The following is a 26,705-nucleotide window of genomic DNA, read 5'->3' as shown; positions in this document are numbered from 1 at the left end:
ATGGCTGCAGCTCTTCATGAGGTGTCCTTTATCAATGGGACAATTACATTTTTTTGTCATGTCAAAATAAAGGGCATAATGAAGTTTTTTTCCAGGTTCATTCATTCATTGATGCAAAAGATAATTTGCATAGTTACTAGTGCCATGGTGCCCCTTTTGAACAAATTCTCACTTTTACAGACTTCCATACAGTATTTTACAAATCCCCTTAAAACAAATTTCAGAACTACAAATCATTTTTTTTTTAAAAAAAGCATTTGATAAAACAGTCAAACCCTTTTATTTCAAACACCAGTATCGCTCTCTGGTCAACAAAATTAAAGAGTTACTAAATAAGAGTAAAAAAAAACAAAAAAAAAAAAAAGCCTATCGACTAAACGAAGTCAACATTGTAAATTTACTATTAAGCCACACTCTTTAAATTTCATGTAGACTGCCAAAGAATTGGGTGCTTGGTTTGGAAATGCACTTAAAGGATTAGTATGTCTGCATTGTGATGTAATGCAATCACACAGAACTTGGACTAATGGAATCTATACAAAATGGAATGTGGAACATAACACATGAAACACAAAAAGGACATTTATGCAGCCAGTTCCACAGTGACACAGATGCCACCCAGACACAGATGTTTATATTAGAGGAAAAGCATGACTACAATTCGTCAGAAAAGCAATGAAAGAGCATTATTACTCCTCAACCAGTGCTCTAAAGGTCAAAATTACCAAAAGAAAATATCTTGAGCAGCAATTTAACGGATGGTAGCCACAGAAAAGATCAGAAACACGCAATCCTTTTTATTTTCAAAATTTAAAAAGGCAAAGCTGTCTATTGTTACTCTGTTGCCCAAACCTCAATTTAAGGTGCAGCTGTCCTGCCAGATCTCAGCTTGAGCTGACTTAGAGCAAGCCTAGTTAAACAAGTCACTTGGAGTACATTGCTCCAGCTCTCTGGTCTAACTGATTTCTGCTGAACAATATTCAATCGCAATACCCAAGTGGAGTGGACGGCAACATACACATTGCCTGCACAAAATGCTCCCCATGTTCACTAGTTGCTCTACAACACCTAGATGCAACAGGGAGGATTGTGGTTTAAATGCAGGATGTGCTGAGGAGCTTAGCCATGGGAGTCTCTCCTGTATCAGAAGACTTCCAGGTCACTAGAACTATAGACCACTGGAGTGTCCTCAGTACCCAAGGCAGGCTCAGGCTTGGGCTCGGGCTCGGGCTGCTCCTCCCGCAATTCCTCCAGCGACTCCAAGGCCTCATTTGTGTCGCTGGCAAAAGTCTCCCGGGACACATCATCATGGTCCTGAAGATTCAGAGTGTTGATGGCTTGCTTCATCTTTCTGCACACTTCCTGTCGACGCCGCTTCTTGGCAGCCTTTCGGTTGTTGTAGTCTTTTTGGTTTTCCTCATAGAATATTTCCTGGTCAGGAAATAAAGTATAAAATTAATCTTCCTTCAATATTAAACTTTATTAGAACATTTTAATCTGTCAAAAGCAAAAAAAAAAAAAACACTGGTGCTTTCTGACATTACATTAAAATAAACCACAGTGTCCAGGTCATTGCAGAGGCTTTAGTCAGAATTATCACAATTTATTAATACAATAAAATCAATCTAATATTTAAAAAATGTGACCGTAATGAAACCCCCAACAACTGTACCTTAATTTGCTCACTGGAGATGCTGGGTGTGTTCTTCAGCAGGTTGAGGAACACACCCCCGGGAGTGCGCCTTCTGCTGCCATCCTGCAGGGAAAGTCATAATCAAGCGAATGCTGTCAGATCAGTTGACCAGAACTAGGAAAATCAGTACTGAAGACAGACCTTTCTTTGGTCCAACAGCCTAGAACTTCAGCAGCTTCAAAGTTAGACTCACTGCTATACTTCTGTTAACTGAATGAATCAAGGGTGCAAAGGAGAGATGGGAACTACTTACCACTGTGAAAAGGCCGCCATTTTGCTCAATTGTAGTAGTTTCGGAAAGCAGTTCTATAGCTTTCTTTTTCCCAACGGTTTTCACCACTCTCTCTATCAGATCCATTTTAGGCTCCATTAATCTGCAAGAAAGAAAAAATTTTATAGAATTGTCAGTACAGTAAGCATCTGCAGAGGAAAAAAATACATAACGTTAATTTTGGTTGTGGTCTGACTATATTTTTAATTACTATTAAAAAAAAAAAAAACAACTTTGCTTTCATTTTAGAAACTAAAAACATCAAATACGGTGGGAACCCTTACTTAATTTTCTAGTAAACTTTTTTCCAAATGTATTTAGTATTTATTGTTTCATAAAGATTTTCAAATCATGTATCAAAGCATCACCTAAAAGTGCATTTCATCAGTAGACAGATACACCGACACTGATACGCAGGTCTCATAGCGCAGTCACCAAGTCCAACACCACCGTTTCGGGCGGCAAAAATTTCATGATCAATTCTGTAAACAGCTGCACAGGAGCCCCTTGCCTGCTTCACGTTAAATTCAATTTACAAAATCTGAGTAACAAACCAATGCTCAGTTCCAAGTTTGTAAGTGGGAGACCACCCGTATGCATGCATACACGTACCACCTGTGACACTTGGCATAAGTCTTCACAGAGCACGACTGACAACAAATCAAAATTCACCTGTGTGCAATTTCATCTATGACCTTATCCTCAGGGTCATCCTCTGTGATTTCGTAGCGACCCTTGAAGTCCATCACCGCTTTGGGCCCGAGTCTCTCCTTAAGGGGCCGCTTCCTCTTGAGGTGCCCCGTGCCATTTTCTTTTTCTTTGCCTTGCTGCATGTACTCCTCCAGCTGGCTGTCCAGCATGTCTGCCTCACCCCCACCGCTCTCCTGCTGCTCCTTCTCCATCATCTTCCTTGCCAGCAAGTAGTTGTAGGTCTCGCTCTGCCGACTGCTCATGCTGAGATCGCCTTCCATCCCTAGGATGCCCAGCTCGGCAGCCACAGCCTCCTGGCTCTGCTCTTGCACCACCGCACCCCAGATATTGTTCACCTTGCGGGTCATCCCCCCAGCGGGGACTGTGGGGGGCAGAGCAGGGGGAGCAGCATGCGAGCACTTTTGGCGTTTCCGCCTCCATAAGGCGGCCTCCTCGTCCGAGTCGGAGTCACTGTCGCTGGCGTCTGCGCCGGCGGAGCTGCGGTAAGTGGTGACGGAGGGAGCCGTCTCCGGAAGCGGTCGCCTCTGCGAGGACTGGCTGGCAAAAGCAGGAGCCGTGGGCGTCTGGGTCGAAACACAACATGTTGAACACGGTCACTGTCTCATATTCAACAGGATGTTCTTCGTGCCCGCTGTGATAAGTTTAAAACTGAAAGTTAAACTCATGATAAAAACCACAGTACAATACCAGAGGGGACAACACTACGCCTGCTGTAATTTACATGAAGAACAGGGTGTAAACAACGCATTTTCTCTTAGGGAACTCACTTATTCGTACTGCAGTAATTCAGTCTAGTACTTCATTCAAAATGTGTCCTCAGTCGATAATCTCAAAAACCATCAAAAAAAAAAAAAAAAATCGTGGATTTTTTCCCAGACTTTTAAACATGAAATACCCAGTGCCAGTGGTCCAGTGGAAGGACCATTACTGACAAGATGCAAACGAATCTGACGAGTGAAAGGCGGCCAAAAAAAGCTATGTACACAGGAATGCACTTTTTTAATTTATGCTTTACTTACTAAATTAAGCTGTGAAGTGGCCTCAAAACGATAAGCTGAAAGTTACAAAGCAGAGTGTACTGCTATTCACTAACACAAAAAAGATACTTAAGTTTCAATGCTAAATTTAGGCGTTAAATTAATCAATGACCTCACGTCTTATTTACATTATCATTGTTTGTAGACTTTATGCCTCACCGTTTAAAATTCCTTTCGATTTTAATAATGTGTTGCTGGAACAAAAAAGTCGAGTTTCATAAATCGATAAATCATAAAGTTATGTCTTATTTATTGCCTCAGAGTAACGTTACTATTTTAAATATTTACCAGCAGACGCAGTTACAACAACTAAGTGAAGTAGAACACAAGTCTCCTGCGTAACGATAATCACTTAAGAAAGCCCATAGGGGATTAAATCACCTGCATTCGTTCGGCGACGGCTGTTCCCATCTCTGACTCGGAATCGGACCCAGAGATCTCCCCCTCCTCCAGATCATCCATTTTATCCGCACCAGAAGCCGCCATCTCTCGTGAACCGGAAGCAAACAGACTTTCATCGGAAGTTGTATTTTTTTACTCCACTTTACGTTCTGGTCGTACATTTGCTGCCGCATTAACTCTTGACTGCTCCTTGTGGTACTGGATGATTATGACATCTTCGGCTAACACGGAAAAGCGAACAATGATTTTTTTTAAACTGTTTTCTAAACTGTGAAATAGAAAAAGCTATGTCCTTAATTGAAATTATTATAGATTCTGAGAATGAATGAGAGTGTTGAAAAAAAGATGAAAATATATAGCAGAGGATGGTTTCGATCCATCGACCTCTGGGTTATGGGCCCAGCACGCTTCCGCTGCGCCACTCTGCTCCACGGATATAAAATGGTGGCAATCATTCCTAAGACATTGACGTACTTTCTATACGTAGACACATAGGTCCATATGTAATTATCTGCTGTTACATTAAATGATTGTTAATAATGTACTTAACGTAATTCAACAGTTATACTAATGAATTTGCAACTTATTATTTTAGTTTTCAAGCTCTCATCATCTCATCTCAGTTTTCCTGACGCTTCCATTCAAAGCTGACTTCACAAATATCAGGATTAAGCAATACTGCAAAATATCATATGCCTGTAGAAACGGATCTAAATGTAAAATACATGCGCAGCCGGCAGGTGTTCAACTTAATAAGTTTTACTTGTAACGGTTCAACCACAGACGAGAAGGCGTGACAGCGTTTGCCCAATCGGAGGAGGCGTCGTGACGTGGCTGAACTTGCACGGACCGCGTGCACTGCGCCTTGTGCTCACGGACGCGCGTGCACCCTTGACGAGCCATGCCGCAGTTTATTGCCCTCTCCGCAGCTGCGAGGCACTGGGTTCTGCGAAGGAAGCTGCTCTGCGCGTCCGCGTGTTTGCGACACCGAGCCGCCATGTCGACGCTGCTCATCAACCAGCCCACGTATGCGTGGCTCAGGGAGCTCGGGCTGCGCGAGGAGAACGACGGCGTGTACAACGGGACGTGGGGGGGCCGAGGGGAGGTGAGAGCTGCGCGCGATTAGGACTAAAATACACAAAGATGGCCGATGCGAACGAGCGGCCGTTCGGATTAGTGGTACGAAAGTGGCGAGAGGCGGCACAGCGAGCAGAGAAATGCACATATCATACTCAATGACTGCTATAAGTGTGTACAATCGCCAGTGTACTTTTAAACCTGTCCCGGGTGACGAATGCACGTCAAAGTGCGACTTTGTATCACTGGACTTGTTGCAGGAATATCTCGTGCGGGGCGGGGTGGGTGACGGGAGGCTCATCTTTGCGCAGCTCTGCTCTCGCGCTAGACTTCAAGTGTTGACGTGGTCCGGATTGGACTGGACCGGAGCCCAATGGACGTCCATTGCTGTTTCCCCCCCCCTGATTTGGAATTTTACAGAAACCTGTCTTTTGGCATTTTGTATTGTGAAAATGGAATTTGGGTGCCCTAATTTTTTTTTCTTTTTTTTTTTTTTTTTTTTTTTAAAAAAATTCTAAATCAGTCATTTGGACACTACTTCAAGGGTTTCATGAGCTGAAGCTTAATTATGTGAAAAAATCAGAAATGTTAAGTGAACTGGTTTATAGAAAGGACCCCAGTACTTGGGTGGCATGTGCGGGTATTTAAATGTCAGGTTCCCCTTCATGGAACATTTTCCCATCTTTCTACTTAATATCCTGTACACTGGGGGGTGCAGTGGGTTGGACTGGGTCCTGCTCTCCGGTGGGTCTGGGGTTCGAGTCCCGGTTGGGGTGCCTTGTGACGGACTGGCGTCCCGTCCTGGGTGTGTCCCCCTCCCCTTCCAGCCTTACGCCCTGAGTTGCCGGGTTAAGCTCCGGTTCCCCGTGACCCCGTATGGGACAAGCGGTTCTGAAAATGTGTGTGCGCGCGTGCTGTACACTATACAATCGTATACACACTATATGAGTGAGGCCCCCCACCACCCCTGGACCCAGCATACTTTTCCCTAACACATCTAACCCTGTTCTCTATATGTCGGCAGGTGGTCACTTCATACTGTCCGGCCAACAACGAGCCCATCGCCAGGGTGCGGCAGGTAATCCTCACATCTCACCCGTGTGCAGAGGGTTCAGGGTTCACAGTGCCTGGCTGAACTTATTATCCAGTCATGCAGTGCTTGGGATGGGAATGTGTAACTAAACTGTGTTTGGTCCTTTGTTCAGGGGGAGCATTAGATCAGAAAACAATCCGCTTGGAAAAAGTGCTTTTAAACATTAGTCGCTCTGTCAGTGTTCATGCTCATGATTAATATTTAAATAATGAATGGCTAGTAATTTATAATTCACAGATGTTTATACTTTGTTACAAGTGTTCATTCCAGCACATTAAATGGTCTTTTCACAAGTTTACAGACTTGTTCAAAATATCTTGAAGCTGATCCTATTATAAATATATTCTTTGTAGGGGATGGGGGATACTAATTAGGGGACTGCCTTTTTATGCTTTCTTTTTTCCCCCAGCAATTACATCTGATTTTAATTTATAGCGGCAGAGGTAGTGGAGCAGTTAAGGACATGGGATTGAAACCTGAACATTGCCAGTTTGATACAGTAGTACTACTGAATAGTACTTTGAATTACTCTAATAAGAATGCCCAGCTGTATTAATATAATAAATGAAAATAAAAGTGAGTAGTGTTTCGGTGAGTTGTAGGTTAACAGATGTGGTGAGGCTCAGTTTCTTGTGTTCAAGGCGACCACGAAGGACTATGAGGAAACGGTGAAGAAAGCCAAAGAGGCTTGGAAAATCTGGGCAGATGTGAGTACAGCAGAACATCTAAAGAAAATGCCAGACCCACTAGATTCTGCTCCTGCAGGGATAACGCGTCAGATGTGACTGCTCAAAAGAGAAGTGTCTAAAATGAACCTATTTTTTTTTTTTTTTATATTTTTTATTTATTTAAAATCCAGATTCCAGCACCAAAGAGAGGGGAGATTGTGAGGCAGATTGGTGATGCACTGAGAAGGAAGATTAAAGTTCTGGGCAGTTTGGTAAGATCCCTAAAACCAGAAAAGAACTCTTCTTCCCCCAAAGAAATGTCAGGCTCCTGTAGCAGTTTAAAATTTTGATTTAATTTTGTTAACCAAGGCAATTTGCAATGATCAAAATGACACTTTTTTTTTTTTTTTTTTGGAAAGTGTCACCACTAACTCCAGGTCCACACTGCTGTCTGTAATGTCTATCAGAACAGTACTCCATACTGAAGTGTATTTTATTTTTTCTTTCAGGTGTCCCTGGAGATGGGAAAGATCTACGTGGAGGGAGTGGGGGAAGTGCAGGAGTATGTGGACGTGTGTGATTACGCCGTGGGCCTGTCGCGAATGATCGGCGGACCTGTCCTGCCCTCTGAGCGTACGTCTCTAGGCACTGAGCATTTTGTTACACTTGTCTGTGGAGCTGCAGGATGACTGAGGTCACGTCAAGGTTGGATCAGTGGACACATCCTGCACACATGGTTCTGTGTTCTCTTCCCTGTGTGTGTAGTGCTGTTGGGTTAATGTTCTGGGTGTGTCTGTAGGGCCGGGGCATGCTCTGATCGAGCAATGGAACCCAGTTGGACTGGTTGGCATCATCACGGCCTTCAACTTCCCTGTGGCTGTGTACGGCTGGAACAACGCCATTGCGCTCATTTGTGGCAATGTCTGCCTTTGGTAAACATCCTTTTAAGACCACATTTTCAAGCTGAGGTCTTAACTCTTTATTTCATGACACTCTTTGTATATTGTTAACTGTTGATGTCCAAAAAGGAAATTTTTTAGTACAACAGCCCTACAGATGAGTTTTGTATTTGGCAATTCTGGTATTTTTTAGAGACTGTTTAAGGACTAGTGGCCTTAAAATTGGGCATAGCCTGTGCCTGCCAAAATTACTGGGAAAAATCTGAAAAAATATGTATGGACTTAATGTTGGACTCCGTTCATTTGTACTCTTTTTAGGAAAGGAGCACCCACCACTCCTCTGACCAGTGTAGCTGTAACAAAGTGAGTACATGTGCTCTAATTCACTCACGGTTTTAGAAAGCATAGATGTGGAAACGTGAGTGGCAGGATTCCTTTGTAATGGATAATTGGACACAGAAACAAATTTGATTTAAAATTATCATTTGTTATTGATTAGGAAGATGTCCAATTCAAGTCAACAGATAATGTCCATTATTTCTTGCTTTGGCTGAAATTGTGCACAGAATTACATGCATCTCTGGATGTGGCACAGCAGTGCCACATGATGGCCAGTCTTCAAAATTATTGACTGTAACCAATGAGGTCACGAGTGCCTGTTTTAATCATTAAACACTAATATTACTAATGCTAAGGTTTTAGGTAGAATAGTGTTTAGGACTGTTGCTGTTCAACCTGACAGTTCCTGCTTTGAGTCCCTGCTCCTGATACAGTAACTTTAAATACTTACCCTGAACTGACACAGTAAGAATATTGTACTGTGTAATAGGTGAATTATGCACAGTTTGGCACACAAACTTGTGTCTTGGGCAAAGGTAGTAACGAAATAAAAGTAACTGCACATCAGAAGCTTTTAGGTATTTTGGTAAAGCTCTGAATAAGACATTTTATCAAACATTAATTTGACAAAGGACACTGGATCATTCTGCATGTTTTCTTTCCTTTCAGTCTCTCTGTGTATTTTGTTCTGTAGGATAGTGGCAGAGGTCCTAGAACAAAACAACCTTCCAGGTGCAATCTGCTCCATGACATGTGGGGGTGCTGAGATCGGGTGAGTCCATTGCGCTCTGTTTTCTGCAGCACAGGGCTGTACCCTGTCCATTTATTGTTTACATGTATTCATGTAGCACATGGTTTTCTCCAAAGCGACATTTATCTCATAGAAAATACAATTTGTGCATTATATTAGCAGAAGCAGACATTTAGATAGACTCATGATTCTATAGCGCAGTTAGTTTCCTTCACCATATGCACCGACGTTCATCATATAAATAGCTTTATAAAATTTAACCAGAATGTCTTTGATTCCTAATCACCTTCCTAGAAGTTTTTTTTTGAAATGCATATAAACATTTACGTTACATTGCAGGAGTGGTTCTGTGAAGGATTAATCCGAGCATCATGGTGAACATTTGTACTTGCGTGAACTTAAGAGATCGTGGGTAAAGTGAGTCCGGAAGAGATGAGTTTTAAGACCCTTTTTAAATGTAGACAAAGATTCAGCAGTTCTGAGTGAGAGGGGGAGGTTGTTCCACCGCAGCAGAGCCAGAACCGGGAATCTCCATGCTTTACCTTTCGTGCGTGGGACCACCAAGCGGGCAGATGTAAGAGTATAGCAGTCTGGTCGGCGTGTGGCGAATGATCAAGTCTTGTTTGAAATGTTTGCTGCTTTAGTATCTTTATGGGTAAGATACCACAGTCATTTTCTTGACTTTTACCAAGAAAAGGAAATGGCAAATTTAGGAAGCTTTGATGTGGTCCCTTTTCTGCATTGTGTGTAGTTTGCTATTGGTCTCTTCAGCCCTGTGTATCTCAGTCTGTTGTACGAGTGTGAAAAAGGTTGGCGCGTGCTGAACTTTTGTTCTGATCACACTTGTGAAGATGCCTATATTGACCATGAACTCCATCCCTCTGCAGGAGTGCGCTGGCGAAGGATGAGCGTGTTGACTTGGTCTCCTTCACTGGCAGCACTCATGTTGGAAAGCTGGTGTCTCTCATGGTGCAGGAGCGGTTTGGTGAGTCCCAGGGGTCTGAGAGCTGGATCCCCTTGAACTGACACTCAACCCCAGACTCATGCAGAGACCCTGTTTGTGCTCTTCCCCAGGCCGTCAGCTGCTGGAGCTTGGTGGAAACAACGCCATTGTAGGTACGACCTTCACGGTTCCTTTTAAAACTTCAGTTCGGTCTGGACATGCTGTTAATGGCACTGGTATTTACCTTCACCCGACTTTGTTGTAATTTTGAGGTTGCATATATTTTTGTTCTCCTCTAGTATTTGAAGATGCTGACCTCAACCTTGTGGTTCCATCCACTGTCTTTGCTGCTGTGGGAACTGCAGGACAACGTTGCACAACCACACGGAGACTGGTGAGGTTTTGGGATATCTGCCGTGTTACATCGTGCCTTAACTGTGACCTGACCCTCGCTGCTGGTTCACTCTCTGTGCTTCTCATTGGCTTGGCCTCTGTTGCTGTTATACAATGAAGAACTAATTCAACAAGGAAGTCTATCAGTTCTTGTAATTGTGTCTGTCTTTGGGTGTGCTTGTCCCAGATGCTGCATGAGAGCATTCATGATGACGTTGTGGAGCGACTATCCAAAGCATACAAACAAATCCGTATTGGTGACCCCTGGGACTGTAAGTTGACTATTTATTGTAAATGTACAGCGTTTGTACGTTTCCAAACTGGTTATTGAGAAGTATTTTCATTCTTTGTTCTATATACAATTAGGGTTCCTACTCTAACTTGTGAATTCTTTCTCAGATATCATTAGGATCAGATTGATGTTGACCCCCTACTGGAGCCTTGCTTGCCCACTGAAAATGGGTGGTTGCGTTTGTGTCCACAGCAAACACCCTGTATGGACCATTGCACACCAAGGAGGCTGTGGAGCAGTACAAGGCAGCCATTGAGCAGGCCAAACAGCAGGGCGGTACCATAGTGTGTGGGGGCAAGGTACTGCGACGTGCATGTGTGTGAAAACCACCAACACCTCAAAAATATTTGCACTTGTGACTGAGAAGACATCTCTGCTAGTTTCATGCCATTCTCAATGGTTTGAAGATGCTACATTAAACATCTGAGGTCCACATCTTCTTGATTTTTCACTCTGATATTATGGAATATGCTCCATCTGTCCCTCAGCTGCTGAATCCCCATCAGCATTTAATAAGGGTCTCAAAATACATCTTTACACAGCTACATAAATTTGCATTACACCTCTTAATCCCTCTTGTATTGCTCATCTTCTACTTAGTTCTGTAGACAACTACCCATGGGATACATCTGTCAACCTCTATGTTGAATGGATGCATTTACTGAGTTATTTGCTGCTTTGAAGAAAAGCATCTGCAAAAGGTATACATGCACAGTTTTGTAATGTACTGTATTCTGCCTCTTCCTTCCCCAGGTGATGGATCGTCCTGGAAATTACGTGGAACCCACCATTATCACAGGCCTGGCACATGATGCCCCCATCGTTCACAAAGAGACCTTTGTGCCCATTCTATATGTACTAAAGTTCAAGGTTGGCGCTCCAAAGTTACCACAAACTCAGAGCACTGTATATGTGTGAACTGTGAATTACGATTCAGGTTGCCATTTACAGGACATATACTCTTAAATGTTACTAGTGGAATTGTATGACATTGACTAGATTTTTTAAATTTTTTTTTAGTTTATTTTTTTTTAATAGACTTAGCAGAGTGACACAGGGTGCTAAACATTAGATTAAAGCAATAAAGTGACAGCAGTGATAATCTGTGGTCAGGTTTGACAACTATGCCTGCTGGCAGCTGAGGAGAAGAAAACAAAAAAACTCATGTTCACAAAGAGGTGAAAAATAAACCTCAAAGTTCAAATACCAGTAGCTATCCACCCCTCCTGGCGATTCCTCTGAGAAGAGAGGACTTGTGTGAATATGTCTATTGCTAAAGGACCAGTCCACAGAGCTAGAGACTGGAGACAAGTCGTAGGCCAGACCCAGATGGCCGATCCAGTGGAGGTATTGAGTTGATATCTGCTTAAATCTATCCATGTAAATATGTGATGTTTCTTGTGCTGCATGTAGACAGAAGAGGAGGCCTTTTCATGGAACAATGAGGTCAAGCAGGGGCTGTCCAGCAGCATCTTCACCAAGGACATGGGGCGGGTATTCCGCTGGCTTGGGTAAGATACGAACACTCAGTGCTGTTAATATGAAATCGTGATGTTATCAGTTTGGTTTCTACCCCCCCTCTTATTGTATGAAGTGCTTGATTAAAACATTGTAAGACATCCAATTCAAACATGACCAAAGCTGATCCATTGTTTGTCACAGTGGATAATGAAATATGAAGAGTATTGAGACTTTAACACTGGATAATGGTGGTGATAATGGAAAACGCTGATTTTGGCTGCAGTTGTCCTGTTTACTAATGCTTTTGTGTGTTTCCAGTCCCAAAGGTTCTGACTGTGGCATCGTGAACGTCAACATCCCGACCAGTGGAGCTGAGATTGGGGGGGCTTTTGGTAAGTGGTGTGCTGCTACATGGCCATGACTTTAATGCTGTCTTGCAGAAATTGCTAATTAACCTACATGTGTCCTCCTTTATTCTTAGGAGGGGAGAAGCACACCGGTGGAGGGAGGGAGTCAGGGAGTGACTCCTGGAAACAGTACATGAGGAGATCCACATGGTGAGTACTGGAGTCTTGTGTGCTTGGAGGGCCTCACAATGAGGACTTCTGCAATGGAAGTGTTCTACAGGAGTCCTGTTCCCTTATCAGGCTGTAGTTTACTGTGTTTTCAGACAGTGAGCCTGCTTGCCGTCCTATGTGGCTGGGTACATGGTCTCATTTCTGGTCGAAGCGTCATTGTGCAGGTCACCCCCCTCCCAACTAGAAACCTCAGATGTCTGAGATGGTTTGGTAGAGCTGTAAAATGGACTTTGAGAGCAGAAGCTGAGTTATGGTTCAGCTTCAGGTCATCTAGTGATTTCTTGCAAACTGGAGTTAGAGATAATACACATCACTAGTCAAGTGTTTTTCTTTTTCCTACAGCACTATCAACTACAGCAAGGACTTGCCGCTTGCCCAAGGTATCAAGTTTGAGTGAAGAAATAGACCTGTATTTTCCAGTCAGCAAGCGCAGCAGAGCCCATAGAACACTAATGATGGTGACTTGCCACTCACCAGTTAACTTGAAAATGCTTCACTTTGATATTGGGGAAAACTAGAAGCATTCAAAACAAACACCTTTCTTTATGTCAGTAAACTTTCAGTCTGAATGATGCAGTTTCTGATAATGCATCATTTCTTTAGTGACTTTTGGTCCTGAATGTGGCATGTTTCTGTATACTTGACTGCAGCCTAGCACATATGAAATGAACACACAAGCTTAATTGTTGCAACATTGGCAGAATTCAAATTATCATTTACATCAATTCTTTGTAATGGAACTTTATATAAAAAAAAGTTAAGATTTGATTTCTTATTGGCATAAGAGACAGCTTGTTCATCAGAAGTTGTTTAAAAAAAAAAAAATTGACTAAACTGATCTCTATTCAAGGGAAGTGTGGTAGCTGAAATTTTTCAAAAACCAAATGTGCTTAATGTAACACAAAGTTTCTGGATTATATATAAAATCCTTACGGGGGGAGGGGGGCACGGTGGCACAGCAGGCTTGGCTGGGTCCTGCTCTCTGTCAGGGCTGGGGTTTGAGTCTGAGTCCCACTTGCGGTGCCTTGTGACGGACTGGTGTGCCGTCCTGGGTGTGTCCCCCCCCCCCGTGGTGCTGGGCTAGGCTCTGGCTTGCCACGACCCTGCTTGGGACAAGCAGTTTTTGTGTGTGAGAGAGATATCTCTCAATCTTACTAGGGAAGAGGCAAAAACTATCTAGTAGCAGAAGGTGCTGTGCCCTTGTAAACTAATCATAGCTCACCAGCAGGGGGCACTAATGTTGCCTTGTTTGTCTATCACTTTAAGTGGCAGGGTTGGAAATACAACTGTTATGGTATCCACATCAGGGTGACAATGGTCCTTACCCAGTTCTAGCCAACAGGGTACAAGGCAGGGTTATTAAACATAAAAGGCAATTTAGGTTCACTCTGTAACCTGAAGAATCTTAAGCTTGCAAGGAAACCAATGCAAGCATGAGGAGATGGAAACTCCATACAGATATGAGATTTGAACTGTCACCCAAAGACTTGTACACCACTATACTGCTCTCTTGGCAAAAGTAATTACAGCAGTGTTTCCACATGGATACCTTTCATAACCTATTCTCAACAAAATTTTCTTCCAGCTTTGTCTTACTTTTTTTTTTTTAAAAATAAAAAAAAAAAAGACTTAAATCTAAACATTTTCCATTTGGGTAAAACTACTCCTCACAGGAATTCTGAGTGAATGTAGTTGTTACATTATAAAGTACAACCTCCACAGGAGCAGTACTTCAGATATGAGGTCCTACCCCAGTAAATCTAAAAATGTAGTGTCAAAAAGTGTATCAAGTTTTCATAGCTGATAAAGACAATGCTTGTCATGCCTGTATACAGAACTTAATTTAACATAGCACAGGAGGAATTCTGTCCATGGCATTGTTCTGTTATCCAGGCTACTTCCTTGGCAAAACAGTTTGTCAGATGAATAAATATTTTAAGCTGACTACATACGCACTAGACTTTTTACCACATATGGTTAAGGTATGTGAAGGTGCACAGCTCAATTAAACTGAGCATAAGCACCAGCTCCATCAATTGTACTACCCAGACCATAGATAAAATTGGTGAAAATACACTCCTTTGCTCGTATCCATTCCACAAATATTACAACTTTAGTTATGGAAGTGTCAGCCTGAGATAGCTCTCAACAGACCAATAAGCAACAGAAGCCAAGCATGTGACAAAGGCAGTCTACTGATATATCATTGATTTGACAAAAGCATACCCTTAATGTTTCATTTTCTGTGAATGTGAACATATAATTAATGGTTTTTGCAATAACCAGAAATTATTTTATTGGTGATAGATTTCTTTACAAGCTGAGAGAACAAGCAAGGGGGGGGAATCAGCATTTTAAGGCTTGTGTGGAAGGGTGCAGAACACAGCAGCCTTACTGATAGCCAGTTCCATCCTACTGGCCAACAGTGTCTGCAAACACCTCTTGGTCCATACTGGGGTCCCAGTTTTGGAAAAAAGCACTACCTTGTTTACTCAGTCCTTTCTGTTTTGACAGGGTTATGCTTAGCACAAGTATAGTGCAGTTCAGTCCTGAGACAACTGAAAAAAGCAAGAAAAAAAAAAAAAAACCTTATTGCACTATTTTAAAAAAGTTCATTTTTCAGACTAAGGCCTACATTTCTTTATTGAAGATGCAGGCTTTACTCATGTTGTGCAGCATTCCCAGGGTGGTACACAACGGAACATCTAGGTATCCTCCAGCAGCTTCTGCAAGTTCTTCTGGATCTGAACCAGTCAGAAGAAAGAAGGGTTAGTACTGATATTTCAAAGGACACACTAACATCACCTTTCATCTATTATCGGTAACCAATTAAATATTCGTTGCTGCCTACAGAGGTCCAAAGCCCATCTCAGAAGCAGAGGCCATTAGGCAGGATACAACCTGGATAGAATGCCAATCCATCTCACACTCAGCCATATACATATGCCTGCAAACATATACACACACACACACACACACACACACACACACACACACACACAGGCAATTAAGAGCCTGAAACACATCATTGGACTATGGGAGAAAACCAGAGCACACAGCAGAAACTGAGATCAACACCGACCACATGAGAAATCCATACATACAGTACAAGATTTGAACCCACAGCCCAAAAGCTATGAGGCAGCAGCACTACCTGTTAATCACAGCAATGTTCACGTTGGGGCACGTTAGGTTTTGGGAATAATCAGGTAGGGAACAAGTGTGTGTGGGGTGTGACTCTTTATGTCTTTCCCCATTGTTAACAAGAAAGCTCACACAAAGACAATAATGACCAAAATAAAGCCAACAATTCACACAGTACACGGGAACACAACTCCAGCATGTAATAATGCTAAACCCAAGAGACACCAAGCATCAGCACTAGCACGCAGGACACCGCATCTAGACTTGAGTTCTTTGTTGGGTGTTTGGCTGCACCTGGGGCTCATTATCCCATTATTAACAGACTACTCTTATAGGTAGCTGCCAGTCTTTTGCATTGGGTATAGCTAGACTTTTTGCCAGCCGCAGGGCGTCATAAAGATTTTTTAGTTTTCATATGTATGTTACAAAAATTGCACATCTCAAACATAATATGCCGTTAAGTATCTTTAAGCACCCATGTTGTACAACTCACTCCTTGCTTCTGATATTTTCAATTTATAGACATTTGGATCCTATCCAGATTATACATCCAACGATGAGATCACTTGTTAGAAAAGTTTGAGCAGTCCTGCTGTCATATAGTAGATGTACAGGCTATCTCCATCTGCACGACATTCTCTCTGGAACATGTAACCAGCACAGATTACTGTTTTATTCAGTAATGTTTTCTATGGCAGGTGCTGCAAATGGCTGAGAGGAACATACCTTTTCTAACTTGAACAGATTTGTAGACAGTTCTCCGTAGATTTCTGCATTGAACTCTGCCTGGACTCTGTGGTGCAGTACATTTCTGAAATTGAATATTCAGCTCTTGGGTGAAAAGCTCAGAATGACGGTAAGTTTGTCACACCTCAGGACTATGCTTTCAATGTTGCAATATACAACCTGGTTTAAATGGTTTCTTTAAAAGAGCTCACAGATAGGTTTGAATTACATTACATGTGAATGTAAAAATACACAAAGTTCTACTTTAAGATTGAGTTCTTACTCATTGTGGGGGTACTCCGTCTTAGAGCCCAGCGAGTTCAGCCGCTCCTCAAGAGCCACAATCTTGAAAGCCATATAACATGAGGAAAAGACCAGAACAGACACTCTGCAAAATACAGGACAAACACACAATGTCACTGGGTTCTACTGAGGAAACCGAGAGCATTCTTTTTTGCATAGCCTTCTCCCAAAGAAAAGGCCAGATATCTGACTCCTCACAGCACTTTTTGCAAGCCAAATGTTTCGTTTGGGGAATATTAAAATAAAGAGGTACTACTTACAAAAACAAATAGATAAAGATGAGCGTATTCAGGGAGGAGGGTTGAATGGATTTCACTTCACATCCGGCACTTGCAGCTTTAGGGAGACCTGAGGAGTGCATAAGACCACAACCTTTAAAGCAGGAGGCATGCAGGACTGAGTTAAGATGGTACACTTAAGAATCCATTGATGACGCACCATTCCGATACTGGCAGTGTTTGGGCTCGGGGGTCTGCTGGCAATGGACGTCTGCGTGCACTGCCACCTCTCCACTGAGGAAGGACTGGGGAATACTGGAGAACTCTTAACATAAAAGAGAAGCAACTTAACACCACCCAAAAAAAACTCACCAAGCAAGAATTTCTATGTGTGCTTGTTTCTGCTTGCTAAACACTATTAATCCAGGAGCTCTTGTTTCAACACACCTCTATTTAAATGCTCACACCCTACTATCACATCGCTGCGGCAGCAGACACATCATGCTCAGTGGTTGCTCAGATATGAGACGTGCTGTTGATGTTAAGCGAATGTGCACTGCAATTTTCCCAACCTGTGGGTGGCTGTATTTGGCAAAGCCTGACATTAAAGTTCAAATCAGCACACGCGGTGCAGCCCAGGCCTTCTCTCTCATTGCGCAGGTTGTGGCGTGTGCAAGTTTTCCACTAAATTAGTTCCATCAGGAAAATAATTAGTTCAATCAAGCGCTGAAACAGAATGAAAATGTGTGTGCACACAGACTATGTTGTTCTGTAGGACCAGGAGTTGAGGTCCATGGACACATACTATGGGACTTATGAGGACAGGTATTAAATGCAGTTCTTACTCATAGTCAATAGTCAGAGTGGCTATTCAACTGTATGAAAGAAGTCAACTAAGTATTTCTTAAGAAACCAAAAAAAGAGCAGGAGATTCTGCATGTTTTGGCCTTCTGGGTCCAGGATGAGATGACCCTGGTGTAGAACCTACCTGGAATTTTCTCGTAGTCTGGTGTCTGGGAGCCGGAGCTGCTGCTCTCCATGGCATCCAGCCTCCTGTGCCTCACCACTCGATCCAGGTCCGTGAAGTCCCTGGAGAAGTCCTGTGGGAACAGAACAAAGGCTGTGTGGGCTGGACACTCAAATGCCCATGAGCACCCTTACCAACTGACCAAAACCAAAAATGAGTCAGTGAAGACATGCTAATAACATACTAACCAGCGGAATCGAAGCGGGTCGCTCCACTCTGAAACTATTCTCCACAGAGGAGGGACTGGGGCTGCTACACATGTTATCACCCTAGAATTGTGTTTAATTAAATTAGTCAAAACTGACACTTCGAAAGACTTGCATCACATCAGAATGCAGTGAGTGTAATTTACAAACCAACATCTGGAGCATCTTTAGCTGCTTAACGACGATTTTGGGTTTAATGCATTTTTTTTTTGGGTACCTTACATTTCGATTAAAAGGCAGCTTCCATAAAATCTGTATCATTCCCTCTATCAGAAACCCAAATCTCTAAAAAATAATACTGACAGCAGTTCCTTTGTTTACTTAAGTTTTGAATTGACTCCCACTGGGCCAGGAACAAAGAAACCCTTTCATGAAACAAGCAACTTCGAAGAAAATCTATTTAAAATTGTAGCCACAGGTCCCTAATTTTAGGTCCTTAAAAATCAGAGCCACATTTTCATTTGAATCACAAGCAACTAAGAGCCCTAGAAGCTGTGGAGCACTGTTCAGCGCATGGGAGAAAATACTCACATCCAGATGAAGACAGATGGACTTCAGGCATTTATATGTGGTGTCGCGGGAAAGGAACGACACAAACACATGCTGTAATGCACAGTTACGCACTGTCAGTATCGTCGCATTCACAAAATTAAAGTGACAGGTAGCTATGCACTTGTGCAAACCTTTACTCACCCGCTCTTTTGTGGTGTTAATGACTAGTGCATTTGGCACCAAAATAGCTGTTTTTGTTTTTTTAATGAAGGTAACAGAGTGCACTGGTATAGCGATCTAGATGAGACGAAAACAAGTTAAGCAAAACACGTTCAGCATCCATCCTGGGCAGCCCTTCTTACTGAGTCTTCCCAACAGAAATTTTAAGGAAATCAGTGATCTGAGTGGCAATGAATAACACAATAATTTTTGGCCATACCTTAGTATCTTTCCCAAAAACTTTTGAGTAAAAGCAGATCCAGTTATCAGAGACGAACAGCTTTCCCTGATAGAGGATGTCTTTCTGCAAGGCACATGTGTAACCTGTGGAGAAAGACATCACGTAAAACATGCAGGTCGCATTTTCCATTGCCACTTAAAACACAGACATCTTACTGATTTACACTGCAAATTTGGCATATTAACACCTAAGAGAAAAATTTTTTAATGAGTATTTTACCATTATAATTTTGTTAGCATGTACAGTGAGTTCATCATTCACTGAAATCAAACAGCCCAACTCAGTGAATGAAATAATGATCGTGGAGAAAAACACTCATCATGCAGCAAATTCTACAGTAACCATCTACAAACAGACGGAGAGACAGTATACTTACTCTGTCGAAGGAGCTCATCTTTACTGATCTCTTTAAAAGTTTTGTGATAGTGGGCGTTTGCCTTGGAAAACTAAAACAAAACCAGAAGGAAGTTCAGCATGTGTCCTTACCAATGAGAACCAAATCCTTTCCAACTTTAATTCTCTAGTCGTATTAGAAATATTTAATAAAACCATCAATGAAGAAATTGTATTATGTTTAAATATTTTTCTACAAAATACTGTTATTTCATTTCCTTTTGTTATTATTTTTTGTGTCAGTGTGCTTTCTAGGAAAGCCACTTAGAATTCAAGTTAACAGGTGTACTTCTAGCTACTGTGACTACAGCTTTTTCAGTCTATTGCACAAGATGCCCAGTATCACTTGTGTACTGCTGAAGACACCTTCTCGTTCACTGAAACAGGAGATCGAAGAAATTACTTTGGTCAGGGGAACCTTCTTGGTCACAAGTGCTCAAAGACCAAAGTGTCCAGGTTTTCCAGCTCTCTAAACAACTTAACCCCACTTCTAAGACACAGTGATATATTAGAGAAATTATTCCTGCAGTCAAATCAAAGTGAGAAACTGCAGACGGTGCAGCCCAACAGGAACAAAACCTAGACTAAAAGAGTTTTAGGATGGAACAAGGCAAACACAAAATTCAGTCCAATCATAGCTAGAGGTAAAAATGATGTTCACTGTTAAAACGTACATTATTGTGAAAATCGTCAATGAGTTCATGACGAACAGGCTCAGTACGTTAATTCCAACTTTTCAAACAGAACTTCTGGAAGTACAAAAGCAAAACCATAAGGATATCTTAGCTGGACGAAAATGTGACGTGTATTGTGAGATACATACATGACCAGAATGACACCAGATCTACTCTCAAGGGATATGGTTCACCGGATGTGTATTACCCCAAAACTGACTACTGAATTCTATTCGAGTAAAATTTTATTTAGTTAATGGGATGAATCTGGGATATGATATAGTCTGTAAAATACTAACCTGGGTAGATTGAGATTTCGTCCTTTCAAGTTTCGGTTCATAGTCACTTGGACTTTGCAACACAGGAGGCTGATCAATAGCTTTTGACCTTTCAAAAAAAAAAACAAACAGGATAAAACAAGCTATGTCAAAATCAAACACTACAAGATTTAGTTTGAAAAATGGATAAATATATATATGACCTTTCAGGAACTCTTAGAGGTTATTTTAAGAGATCATTTCTTTTATCAAAGATAAGTCAGTTGACATAACTGTGTAAATCAGACACATTTTAGGCTTGATTAACACCTATGAAATGTCTTGATTTTTATGAGACACGTTCAAGACACAAGTTATTCCACAAGCACTGTGTCTCAAAAGCTTAATTTTAACTGAAGAACAGGTTTTGAAGCGGTGAACTGAAGTGTTTCAGAAAGGCTCCGTAAAAATCCCTGCTACACGAACAGCTTTCAAATTAAGTTCAGCTGCATGTGTGGTGGACCTTGAATTGTTATTTTCGCATTCAGATCTGTTGTCCAATGTAATCACCGGCGCTTCTAAATATGACCAGGTAGCCAAGCGCTCTCCCTGTGAGGTTATGCAAACCATAGTTTCCATGTCAACATCGGTGTTCTGTCCACACACAGCCGAGTTCAACGCTGCGCACGGGCAAACAAAGCTCCTAAAATGTGTAACTGACCATCTATCTACTGACAATATGCAGCAGTCTCCTGGCCTGTAATACGAGCAACCTACAAGAGTCCAGCAGATCCATTTTTCCAAACACTGCACTGCTGGTTTCTCGAGCTCAGCTGTTTGCCTTTCAGCAAAAGATCACCACTTATTATAAACAGAACAAAACTCACAAAACGACTCACCAACTCCAAAAGCAGTGATAATTAGGCTGTATTCATCTCTGTTCAGCTGACACTTTTGTCCTGCACATGCAATGTTAGCAAAGATATAATGTTTTCCCTAATTATACAGTGGGGTATCCTTAAGGTATAAACTCAGCACAGTAAGATCAAAAACCACGAGTGGATAGATAACTTGAGTCCATACGGTTTTCATGGTGCAAGTTGTAATCTCTGCACCGTTCTCAGAACCTTGTGCAAAAATGGTCAAAAACCCACGTTTATCTTTTTTGAAGGCCGCAGAATTTAAGCGTGCGTGGTGAGGGGTGCTATTTTAAGAATCTGTACAAAAGATGCCTGGAATCCTCACCTCACAAACGGTGGTTTCCGTCTGCTTTCTGAGATCTCAGATTCAGCGTCCACGGACAACTCGGTGAAGGTGCAGGTCCGTCCACCCCACCGCTGCTGCTTCTCCTCTGTCATGTTCTCTGCCTCAGAGCTGTAGCGCACACGTAAACACACAGTTATGGTTTTCGTAAGCTGGCTGCCCAACGGCCGATGCCTCTCTGACCCAGACGATCAAATCCATCACGCAAACAATACGTAAGAGAGCTTTACGCTCCTGTCAGAGCTCAGCAGGCACGCCACGAGAGCAGAAATCATTCAAATTCAGAGAAAAATCTGAACCCTCAACATCCTCAATAGTTGACTGAAGCATGATTTACTCCACAAGACACAAGCAAGATTCAAGTAAGGTTAAAAGTTCTTATATGGCCCACTGTTTGTGTATGTGTATATATGTATATGTATATATATATATATATATAGGTACTGTATATGTATATGTACATATATAGGTATATGTTGTATGGCTGGATATTCAAAAAAATCTTGGAATAAGGCTTATATTTTCTTATGTGCCCCAGTATAAGGTGACACGTTCATATTACCCGGTATTCTTTTTTATGTATGTTTTCAGTACCTGGATATTTATTGATGAACTTATGTAAAAGTTGGCACTGCACAGACATTTCAACTAGAACTGGCTGAGGAAACGCAGGAACAGGCGGAATTTACAGTTTCCAAACACAAAGGGCAACACGCACGCAGTCGGTAAAGTTACCGCAGCACCATCTTCCCAAACAGCGGCTCCGTCGCTTTTCGCTCTAATTAGTGTTACACGACTTGACGCGACGACACGCGCGCGATCTTTGCCGCTACTCTCTTCTTCTTCTCCCCGTGAAGCGGCTCCCCGCTGGCGACTCGTGTTTGCAACACTGGTATAATAACAACAATATATGCTGCTTTCGGGTGATTTCCACGCGAAAGTCAACACTCGATTTAGTGCAATACACGTAACAACAGCGGTGTCACGGGATCATTGGTGGCCGTTGAAAAAGTACAATGAGATCAACAAAGAGCCACAACCGTCGAGTTTGCCTGAGTTATAGCACCTAGACTGAAAAATAACCCAGTGAAACACAAATAAGTAACACGGGTTCAGATGCGACGCTGACAAAGTTACGAAGAAACCGAGGGAGCGAAAAAAAGTAACGAAGTTAACGTTCCGGCACAATAAATAAGCAACACGAGAGACGGGCGCGAGACGACAAGCCAAGAAGGCGGCAAAAAAATAGGCAGCGCGCGCTCAGCCGCGGCCACGAACACGGTGGCTGTTTTGTGGCTTTAATACTACTGTAATTTTTCTATATTTCGAAAACAAGAACTGAAAACACATGTACTTGGTCACCAAGTTGGTGGTGTTGACTCCTCTCGCATCTCTTCTGGGCGCTCTAGCGGATTTGAAGTCCTCCGGCGCGGATAGCGGAGCGGGAGCCGTGTGGGGCAGTTCCTGCCCGGCTATGAGCCCCATAGCGGGGCGACCGAGCGGCTCCTCTGAATCCCCAGTGCGTCCGTCCCCTCTTCCTCTGAGTCTTGGTCTTCGTCGTCCTCCTCCTCCGCTTCCTCCGTCCAACCGCAGGTCCGGCCGAGAGAGAGGAAGTCCGCGCAGGAAACTGGAGAAGGGAGGAGAAGGAGGGAGGGGACAGAAGACGGGGAAAAGGACACCACCGCCGGGCAGGAACTCGGGAGCGCTGTTCCCAAACGAGCGACCGCGCCGCTCTTCTGGCTTGTTGTCGCTGCCGCTGTGCACTGATCAGTCTGGTGTACGCGGCAAAACGCGGTAAACTAAGGAGGTACCGGTAGCCTGGCTACATCGATCGTGTGTGTGTGTGTGTGCGTGTGAGCAGCAGCTCGCCCTGGCTGGAGCGCTCCGGAGCAGACTGCAGAGAACCCGTTATTCGAGTTGTCAGCCGGTGCCTGTTAGTGCCTGTTGTTCAACACTGTTCGCACAGCCACGGTCGCAGTGGGGAGTCACTGCGTGTACCGGTTACTCCGTTTCCACTCCTCCTCCCATTCGAAACAAAAAGCACTACTGCCGCACTGCCTCTCCATCTAATAGTCAGTGCAGCATGCATTCACTTCCTGGACTCTCCCTTGTTTTGATCCCTTTGGGTTAGGGTTACTTACGTAAGTCAATATACAACAAGCAATGCACTTGAATACAGCGCCCTTCAAAGTACCTTTACGGTAATGATACTGATAGGGTACTAGAATAATTCTAATAATAAATTGCATCAGATCATACCATAATACACTCAGCTCTCGTATAACGGGGTCTTGTACAGCGAAAAACTTAATAATAATAATAATAATATTATTATTTGAGTGAAGATGGAGGTTTCCAGGGTTGGGAGGTGAGGGGGTGGCCTGAGGAACTAACTGGAGTATTTCAAGGTAAGTACCTTGCTTCTACGTGGTGTGGCATGGATGGCTTCTACAACAAGTATGAATGAATGAGCTTTATTGCCAAGTATGTTTACACATACAAAGGATTCCTCTTGGTGACAGAAACTTCCACAGCACAGACAGAATGACAGTGACAAGACACAGATAAAAGTAGAGTGGGCTAATAAAAGATAAAAAAAATGTATAAAGTACACAATATACAAAATAGATACTAGACATGATATGTTTGTACAGGTATGTTATATACAATGCAGGGGAAAGTAAATAAGAGATATGATGTGAAAAATAAATATACTGTAAATATAAATAGCATTGTTTATTGCACCAGTTTACTCCCTAGGGGGCATTTAGCTGTTCATAAGGTAGATGGCCTGAGGAAAGAAACTTTTCCTGTGCCTGGCTGTCCTGGTGCTCGGTGCCCTGTAGCGCCGGCCAGACGGCAAAAGTTCAAAGAGGAAGTGGCCTGGGTGCGAAGGGTCTAGGATGATTTTGCCAGCCCTTTTTCTCACTCTGGACGAGTACAATTCTCGGAGAGTTGGGGGGGGGGGGTGTGCCGATGATTCCTCCAGCCGTCCGGACTATCCGCTGTAGTCTTCTGATGTCTGATTTCGTAGCTGAGCCGAACCAGACAGTTATAGAGGTGCAGAGGACGGACTCGATGACTGCGGAGTAAAATTGCATCAGTAGCTCCTGTGGCAGGTTGAACTTCCTCAGCTGGCGAAGGAAGTACAACCTCTGCTGGGCCTTCTTCACAATGGAGTCTATGTGGAGCTCCCACTTCAGGTCCTGTGAGATGGTGGTGCCCAGGAACCTGAATGACTCCACTGTTGCCACAGTGCTGTTCATGATGGTGAGTGGGGATAATGCTGAGGTGTTTCTCCTAAAGTCCACGATCATCTCCACCGTTTTGAGCGTGTTCAGCTCCAGGTTGTTATGACTGCACCAGACAGCCAGCTCTTTAATCTCCTGTCTGTAAGCAGACTCGTCGCCATTCCGGATGAGGCCGATGAGTGTGGTGTCGTCTGCGAACTTCAGGAGTTTGACAGAGGAGTCTTTAGCGGTGCAGTCGTTGGTGTACAGGGAGAAGAGCAGTGCGGAGAGCACACATCCCTGGGGGGTGCCAGTACTGATCGTGCGAGTCTTGGATGAGAATTTTCCCAGCCTCACTAGCTGCTGCCTGTCTGTCAGGAAGTTGGTGATCCACCGACAGATGGAGGTGGGCACAGAGAGTTGGGTTAATTGGGACAGGAGGAGGTGTGGGATGATGGTGTTGAAGGCCGAGCTGAAGTCCACGAACAGGATCCTCACATAAGTCCCTGGTTTGTCCAGATGTTGCAGGATGTAGTGCAGTCCCATGTTGACTGCATCATCCACAGGCCAAGACGGGACGCCAGGCCATCACAGGGCACCCCAAGCGGGACTCGAATCCCAGACCCACCTGAGAGCGGGACCTGGCCAAACCCGCTGCGCCACCACGCCCCCCCTTATCAGGAGTACCGTTACATTATTACAAATAAAGCCTTAATCTTGTGATGAAATAAAAATGATGTTATGACAGTAAAAAACATAGGCAGTGATCTTGAGACCTGAGATTGTCAAGCATTTTAAAAAATGATTTACATTTAGCTGATGGTTTTCTTCAAAGCAACTTACAATGTTGAGTACCGGCACTTATTTACCCATTTACACCACTTTGCCATTTTACTGGAGCAATTTAGGGTAAGTACCTTGCCTAAGGGTATTATAGCTGGAGGTGGGATTTGAACATTGAGGTTCAAAGGCAGTGGCTCTAACCACAACACTACCAGCTGCCTTCACAGACTATATGAATCCACTAGATTTCTGGTGGATTCATCCCACAGGCATGTTTTGCCACCTTCTGGTCACTTTCAGCTTTCTTTATTATCTACGCTATTAATAAAATCCTGATTACGTTTCCAGTTATTCATTAAGCAGATGCTTTTCTCCAAAGCGACATACATCTCAGAGAAAAATACAATGAGTGTATTACATCAGCGTAAGGAATTATCAAAATTTTCTTTATTTATTTACTCATAGGGGGGCCCTATTTCCTCATAGGAGATCGAAGAAATGTAACTTGAACATTTATAACAATGAGCCAGTATGTAGCGATAAAGGCCACTCGTGGCTTCGAAGGTGAGGTTAAAGAGCTTTGTGTACCTGGACAGAATACAACAGGTAGGCGTGTTAAATCAGCATGACGAGATAACAGAAGGTCGAAGAGCCCTTTATGCACAGAGCAGGCTTTGCTAGACCAGTTTTTTCCCTTATAGTAGCACAATATTATTTCCAGATAAGGTTTGTGATACTGGTGCTGAAAATAGCTGAGACCTTGCAAATATATTGACTGTTCATATATATGGACTTTTTCTTTCTTACATTACCTATGGATCAGTTCCCATCAGTTCATTTTCGACATGCCACTGGGTAATATGTAATTTTTCCCATGAACGCATTCCCATTAACATGTTGGACGCATTAAAAATTACTTCA

The 26,705-nt window shown here is 42.9% G+C and overlaps 3 protein-coding genes across 4 annotated transcripts; 1 reads left to right on the top strand and 2 right to left on the bottom strand.

The window, feature by feature from the left end:
• Nucleotides 1-97: 97 nt before the first annotated feature.
• phax (phosphorylated adaptor for RNA export) lies at nt 98-4,238 on the bottom strand. The gene is made up of 5 exons (XM_018744725.2): nt 4,094-4,238; nt 2,637-3,238; nt 1,947-2,067; nt 1,673-1,756; nt 98-1,431 (listed from the first exon to the last, which is right to left on the bottom strand). Exons 1-5 carry the CDS (start codon nt 4,196-4,198, stop codon nt 1,144-1,146), a joined length of 1,200 nt encoding a protein of 399 aa, XP_018600241.2. The 5' UTR covers nt 4,199-4,238; the 3' UTR covers nt 98-1,143.
• A 716-nt stretch (nt 4,239-4,954) lies between these two features.
• Nucleotides 4,955-13,605, top strand: aldh7a1 (aldehyde dehydrogenase 7 family, member A1). The gene is made up of 18 exons (XM_018744687.2): nt 4,955-5,219; nt 6,216-6,269; nt 6,926-6,991; nt 7,144-7,224; nt 7,462-7,585; nt 7,752-7,884; nt 8,170-8,214; nt 8,885-8,962; nt 9,829-9,926; nt 10,016-10,057; nt 10,184-10,278; nt 10,465-10,549; nt 10,762-10,868; nt 11,323-11,439; nt 11,983-12,080; nt 12,349-12,422; nt 12,512-12,587; nt 12,951-13,605. The coding sequence occupies exons 1-18, from the start codon at nt 5,016-5,018 to the stop codon at nt 13,003-13,005; spliced, it is 1,632 nt and encodes a 543-aa protein (XP_018600203.1). The 5' UTR covers nt 4,955-5,015; the 3' UTR covers nt 13,006-13,605.
• A 133-nt stretch (nt 13,606-13,738) lies between these two features.
• gramd2b (GRAM domain containing 2B) lies at nt 13,739-23,836 on the bottom strand. Of its 2 annotated transcripts, none has more exons than XM_018744677.2 (14): nt 23,126-23,836; nt 21,754-21,882; nt 20,551-20,638; nt 19,561-19,630; nt 19,164-19,267; nt 18,926-19,021; nt 18,764-18,835; nt 18,215-18,295; nt 17,988-18,099; nt 17,220-17,324; nt 17,042-17,129; nt 16,762-16,866; nt 16,479-16,563; nt 13,739-15,352 (listed from the first exon to the last, which is right to left on the bottom strand). In XM_018744677.2, the coding sequence occupies exons 1-14, from the start codon at nt 23,254-23,256 to the stop codon at nt 15,314-15,316; spliced, it is 1,305 nt and encodes a 434-aa protein (XP_018600193.1). In that variant the 5' UTR covers nt 23,257-23,836; the 3' UTR covers nt 13,739-15,313. The 2 variants fall into 2 exon arrangements, with proteins under 2 accessions (XP_018600193.1, XP_018600194.1); XM_018744678.2 differs by having other exon boundaries at nt 23,134-23,238.
• Nucleotides 23,837-26,705: the final 2,869 nt, after the last annotated feature.

This window comes from Scleropages formosus, chromosome 6 (genome assembly GCF_900964775.1).
Source record: "Scleropages formosus chromosome 6, fSclFor1.1, whole genome shotgun sequence".
NCBI classification, from domain to species: Eukaryota; Metazoa; Chordata; class Actinopteri; order Osteoglossiformes; family Osteoglossidae; genus Scleropages; species Scleropages formosus.
Note: the sequence above shows the minus strand (reverse complement) of the source record. Positions and strands in the feature narration are given on the sequence as shown.